The sequence below is a fragment of the Ailuropoda melanoleuca genome, chromosome 9 (assembly GCF_002007445.2).
Source record: "Ailuropoda melanoleuca isolate Jingjing chromosome 9, ASM200744v2, whole genome shotgun sequence".
Taxonomy (NCBI): domain Eukaryota; kingdom Metazoa; phylum Chordata; class Mammalia; order Carnivora; family Ursidae; genus Ailuropoda; species Ailuropoda melanoleuca.
Window position 1 is genome coordinate 58634185 of NC_048226.1, and position 6987 is coordinate 58641171.

Genomic DNA, 6987 nt, shown 5'->3' on the forward strand with positions numbered 1-6987 from the left:
CTTAACATTATTGAGCTACCCATATATAAGATAAAATGAAATCATTTTAAATAGTTTGACGAGCATTGGCACATGTATATGCACATGTAATCACCATGATAATCATGATATAGAATACTTCCATCATCCAAAAACTTTCCCTTGTGTTTATTTCCAATCAATCTCCTCCATACCCTCAGATACAGGTAATCACTGAAATATTTTCTAAACTATGGATTGGATTGATCTTTCCTAAAATTTCATATAAATGGAATCATGCAGTATATAATTCTGTGTTTGGTTTATTTCACTTATGATTATTTTCATTTGTGATTTCTGAGATCCAGACATGTTATTGCTTGTTATAGCAATGCATTCCTCATTTTTATTGATTAGTATTCCAGTGTATGAATATTCTATAATGTACTTATGGATTCTGTTACTGAGAAACACCCAGGCTGTTTTCCAGTTTGGAGCTGCTATGATAAATCTACTATAACTAGTTTGCAAGTCTTTGTATGGAAACACATTTTATTTCTCTTGGGTAACTATGTAGGAGTGGAATGATTAGGCTGCATGGTAAGTGTGTCATTAGCTGTATACAATACTGCCAAACTATTTTCCAAATTGTTTGTGCCATTTAATATTCCACCAACAACGTATAAAAATTCCACTTGCTTCATATCCTCTCTAAAACTTGCATTGTTAATCTTCTTAATTTAGCCATTCTAATGGCTGCATAGGGATGTTTCACATGCTAGATACTGTCAATTTCCATTTGGCATTCATTTCTATGCTCTTCTATTCCCCCTATCCCTAAGAGTGACAGGAATTGGAAATCTAGAGCTATTTTTCCTAAACTCCCTTGTGGCTAGGCTTCTCAATACAGTTTAGGTTCTTTAATGAGATTAATCATACCACATTTGGAAGGTGTCAAGGAAGTAGGGACTACCCTGGGATTTTACAGCTGGACAACTGGGCTAGGAAGTAGCTGGAGTCCATGTTTTTCTCCATCTTACCAGATTCATGGGTATGGGGAAGCAATGACATCAAGTGGTCAAGAAAGCAGTCAGTTCCTAACCTCTGGGTTGCAGCTGTAGTAGTGTATATTCTTTGAAATCAAAAAGAATGGTGACTTCCTGACTTTCATTTCTTTAGGCATCCAGTGATTTTAAAATCACTTAATCTTAATATTTTTCTGTTTGGAATGCTAAAGTACTTTCTGTTACCCGAACTCTGATTGATTCAATAGACATTTAAGAAAGAAAAAGAAGTTTAAAAAATGTCCTTGAAAGTGATTTTTAGGGGGAATTGCCTCAGCATTCTAAACTTCTCCAACTTAATTCTCAGTGGGAATTGCTTAATATCATGTTATCACTGTAATAATTTGTTAACAAAGATCTGTTGGCCACATATCAATGATGCTAATATTTATTGAGAGTTTACTATGTACCAGGAACTCTAAGAATCAATTCAGTACTTACTATAAACTTAGGTCAGTCATAATACAGACACTGTTATCTTAAATCCATTTAGCATTTCCTACTTTAAAACAGAAAAGGATTTAAACCTAGGTCTGTCTAAAATAAATTAATTCCCACCAATTTTATTTCCACCTTGTTGCCTCTCTGACAAAATTTGTCACTAATTATCATTTTCTACATCACCGGGAAAATAGATATGCACTCTCCCAAGTCCTTGGTCTTACCTACAAACTTACCTACTTCTGACTTCCTTTCTTCTTTTCAGGGTTGTAATGGAAATCATTGTTTTTTCCTTCTACTTAAGAAAAACCCTATTAGAAATACTGTATAATCCAGCAATGCCTCTTCTGGGTATACATCCAAAGAAAATGAAATTAGTACCTCAAAGAGATATCTGCACTCACATGTCCACTGCAGCACTATTCACAACAGCCAAGATACAGAAGTGACCTAAGTGTCTGTTGATGGATGAATGGATTAAAAAAAAAAAACTGTGATATATACATACAATGCAATATTAGTCAGCCTTAAAAAAGGAGATCCTGCCATATGCAACAACATGGATGAAACTGGAGGACATTATGCTAAGTGAAATAATGCAAAAAGAAAAATACTGCATGATGTCACTTATATCCAAAATCTAAATAAATAAATAAATTGATTCTCAGAAGCAGAGAGTAGAAAGGTGGGAGAGATGAAAGATGTTGGTCAAAGGGTACAAAATTGCAGTTGTGTAAGACGAATAAGTTCTAGAGGGCTAATGTACAGAATGATGACCACTGTTAATATCACTATAATGTATACTAGAAATTTGCTTAGATTTCAGAAGCTTGCACCAAAAAAAGTTAACTATGAGAAGAGATGGATATATTAATTAGCTTGATTGCAGTAATCATTTCACTATATATGTCTATCAAAACATCATGTTGTATACTTTAAATGCATAATTTTATTTAAAATGCCCCTATTAATCATATATGATTAAGTGAGAAACCCAAAACTCAAAACAACAATGAATAAAATAAAGTCTATATGTATTTCTCTACTGTGTCGAGTTTGAATATAAGAACTCCAGGACTGACCAGGAGGCTTCACAAAAATTGACTCTTTCAATACTGCTGTTCCACTGGTCTAAGCATACAGGTTTCACTTTATGGTTGAAGACAACAGCTCAAACTCCAGCCATGTCTTCTACGTGCTAACCAGCAGGAAAAAGGAAGAGCTAAAAAGTAAAATGATATGTTCCTGATTCTAAGCACACATGCTAAAAATTGCACACACATCTCTGCTTAGAGTCTATTGGCCATAAATTAGCTATCTTTAACTCTAAGGTGGCTGAGAAATACAATTTTTTTCCCCCTGAAGTCACAAGTCCAGCTAAAAATTAGATTCTCTTAATAAGTAACAATTGGAAACTGGTTCTTAAAGAAGAACTAGTGAAAAGGTCCACGTACTCGATCTCTATTCTATATTCCATCTTTCCTTCTAAGAGATTCATTCTATAAAATGTATACAGATCCATCATAAAATAAAAGGTGTTTGGTGACCTGTGCCATATTTAACTCTTCTGTCTCCATTTCTGTCGTCATCATCATCTCAAATTCTCCCTCATCTCCAGACACTCGGTAATCCACTGCTTTGCAAAACTCTGTGTGTGTCACTGAAGGCTCAATCAGATCAGGGGCGCTATCGATAAGAACGACTACAAATAATACTGAATAAAGAACTTAAAGGAGTTCAACTCTAAGCAGGAATGAACGTGGTGAAGAAGTCTATGCAAAGCTGTTGTCTCCAAGTCTGAGGATGAGCCTGAAGAGGTTGACTCTCTTGGTCTAGAGGTCGGAAAGAAAAGCTGAATATGGGGGAAAACGATGAGAAACCAGAACCACGAGGATGAGCTGGAACTCGCATCTTTCTCTAGCCTCTGCTATCAGCTTCAATGCTAGGATTGCCCTGCAGGAAAAGCTGACTCTCTTGAGCATAGATCTGTTCATGCGCCCGGCTCAGGATTCAGAGAACCCATGGAAGAAAATCCATCAGGAGAGAAAGGAGCTGCAGGCCTGCATGTTGACCCTTGCCAACAAAGTAAGTCAACATTTCCACGTGTTCAGTGCCCCAGACCAATCTCTAAGACATAAAACACTATCACTGCTCCCTCACTTCTGCCTGCCAAATCACATGCAAATTCATCTTGTTGTCATCCATAATCCAGGACAATGCTGGGAAGGGGATGTTTGGAAAGGTAGTTAGAGCTCAGTTCATTTGGCACAGAGTAAACCTGTGTTGTTTGGGTCTCATTTTAAAAACATATTTCTTCAAGATTCCTTTCCATGACTCCTGGGTTTTGGGGTTTTTTGTTTGTTTTTTATTGATCATATCTGCCCCCACAAAATGAAAAAATAAAACTTTCAGTCTGGAAAAAGGCACAGATAGGTTTTTCATTGAAAAAAAAAAGGTTTTGAAATAGTCCCTTCAGTCTATGGTATGCACCCTGAAGGCGCCCAATCTCATCTGAAATAGTACCTTCAAAGTTAAAGATTTTCTCCATCTTCTTCCACTTAGAACCATTTTTGGAACTTATGGAATTGATTTCATTGGATGATTTTGTTTTCACAATTTTAAGAATTAACTCTGGCAGTTTCTATATACACAGAAGCCTTTCTTTCCACTAGGTAACTTCTGCAAAGAAAGACAGTAAAATGGAGGCCAACACGGTAAGTTATTTGTGAATCTCGACCTAGCCCAAAGGCCTTGGATGTTTGTTATACACTAGATTTTTATTTTCTCACACATCTCTACTGAATAAATAAATGTTGTGCAATGCAGCATTTTCTTTAATTTTTAAAATCTTATCTGTATTATTTAATGGGAATGGAAGGTATGAACAAATATGTCAAGACGATCACCAAGCAAAATCAATTGAGTACTCTTTGTCAGGGTGCCTTTTCCATACCTGTAGATAAAATATTTCTAACGAAAGGAAAAATACAAAGAACAAAAAGTATACTTCTTACATAAAAATTAAATTTTCAAAGTTGTTCCCAACACACCTGTTTTCTCCCTAGAGAAGTCTCTGTACTTAGTTGAACTTAATTATAAGTAAAATGAATTGTTAATTATAAGTAAAATGAATTGTTTGTGAATCTCGACCTAGCCCAAAGGCCTTGGATGTTTGTTATACACTAGATTTTTATTTTCTCACACATCTCTACTGAATAAATAAATGTTGTAAGCAATGCAGCATTTTCTTTAATTTTTAAAATCTTATCTGTATTATTTAATGGGAATGGAAGGTATGAACAAATATGTCAAGACGATCACCAAGCAAAATCAATTGAGTACTCTTTGTCAGGGTGCCTTTTCCATACCTGTAGATAAAATATTTCTAACGAAAGGAAAAATACAAAGAACAAAAAGTATACTTCTTACATAAAAAATTAAATTTTCAAAGTTGTTCCCAACACACCTGTTTTCTCCCTAGAGAAGTCTCTGTACTTAGTTGAACTTAATTATAAGTAAAATGAATTGTTAGGTTCACAGAATATAAAGTCAGACCATGGGAATACACAAAGTATTATCTGAAATACAATTTAGTTTTTCTCCGGAAAAATTTGTCATTTTTTCTGACTTGCACTTCAGAAGTTTTTCAATGTATCAAAACATTGGTTGATTTTAAATATTACAGAAGTTAACAAAGAACTTGCCTGTTTTCAACTGTGCTTCTCCTCTCCTCTAATGTGAATGGCCCCAGTTTTTTCATGTTGGCCACATACTGAGCGAAGTGCCTTTATGCTAATTTGGAATCATCCTGTCCTATCCTTAGCAATGCATTAATATCAAGATGGTTTTTCATTTTTGAAAAATGAACCGTGATTTTTAATAAAAATAAATCGAATATTATTTATTATATTTGACAAGCTATTCAGCTAGCTAGGGCAACATTTAGTGATGTCCCCAGATAAAGATTTAGATAACATTCTTCAAAAATAGGAGTCCCTGGTGAACTCTTAGGACGTGGCAATGTTTGTGATTGCTAGTTTTGCCTGTACCTCTGCAAAATGGTAAAAAGTGAATCAGTTCGTTAAAGAGCTGTCAGCCAATTGAAATTCAGAAATAGGCTACTAATGGTAATTAATTAAATTCTACCTTTTTTTCTTAGTGTATTAGGTACATTGACTAAGTTGCAAAAGTGAAACAATCAGCTTAATGTACTTTTTAAGTCAACAAAATATTGTATCATATTTAAGAGAAATAAAAAATGATTTTTAAAAGTGTAAATCAAATGAAACATTGAAGCATTTATTCTTTCTCAACAGACAGTATCGCTTTTAAAATCCAGTGCATAAAAGCAGGGCACTGGGCTGTCCTATGGATCTGTCTCTAGCTTCAACAGTGTTTGGACCGAATAGACCCAGGGATGCCCCTTCTACCAGCCTGAGGCCACCCTCCAACCTTTTTACAGTCACAACCTTCAGAGACATCTTCTTGGCCACCCTCTGCCTCCAGGACCAGCCAACACCCTATTTTGAGCTTAGCTCCTTATTATGATCAACCATGAACTCCCAGATTTGTCAGAATTATTCCACCAAGGGGCACTTGGGCGGCTCAGTTGGTTAAGCGTCTGCCTTCGGCTCAGGTCATGATCTTGGGGTCCTGGGATCAAGTCCGGTGTCAGGCTCCCTACTCAGCGGAGAGCCTGCTTCTCCATCTTCTTCAGCCACTCCCCCTGCTTGTGCTCTCTCCCTCTCTCAAATAAATAAATAAAATCTTAAAAAAAAAAAGAATTATTTCACCAAGGGGGAGGCTGCCGTCAACTGCCTGGTCCATGTGCATCTGTGGGCCTCCTACACCTACCTCTCTCTGGGCTTCTATTTCCACTGGGAGGATGTGGTTCTGGAGTGTGTGGGCCCCTTTTACTTCCAGTTGGCCAAGGAGAAGCATATCTGCTCTTGAAGATATTAAACCAGCTCAGCCTCCACACCCTCTTCCAGGACGTGCAGAAGCCATCCCATGATGAGTGGCATAAAACCATGGATGCCATGGAATCTTCCTTGGTTCTGGAGAACCTGAACCAGGCCCTTTGGGACCTGTATGCCTTGGGTTCAGCCTGCACGCACACCCATCCCTGTGACTTTGTGGCAAACCACTTCCTAGAGGAGCAGGTGAAGCTCATCAAGATGGGGGACCACCTGACTAATCTCTGTAGGCTGGCTGGGCTGGGCAAGGATCTCCTTAAAAGGCTCACCCTCAAGCCTGACTAGGAGCCTCTGAAGCCCAGCAGCCTTTCAAGGACCCTCTGTCTTCCCCCTGGTGCCACGGCTTGTGCCTGAGCTTCTCCCTGCAGCCATTAAGTAGCATTTTAACCACCTTGGAGTCCTCTCACAAGCCCTGGATCAAATGGAAACAATAAAGCTTTTTGGTGCCAAAAAATAAATATATAAATAAATAAAATTTAAAATTAAAAAAATGATAAAAATTAAAAAATAATAAAATCTGATGGATAAAAAGTATTTTTCTGTATTTT

At 36.9% G+C, this 6987-nt stretch overlaps 1 protein-coding gene across 1 annotated transcript; it reads left to right on the top strand.

The window, feature by feature from the left end:
* The first annotated feature begins 3356 nt into the window (after positions 1-3356).
* On the top strand, positions 3357-6724 carry LOC100481839 (ferritin light chain-like). The gene is given in 3 exon segments (XM_034668510.1): positions 3357-3548; positions 6246-6402; positions 6405-6724. Coding segments are annotated over 3 exon segments (669 nt in total).
* Positions 6725-6987: the final 263 nt, after the last annotated feature.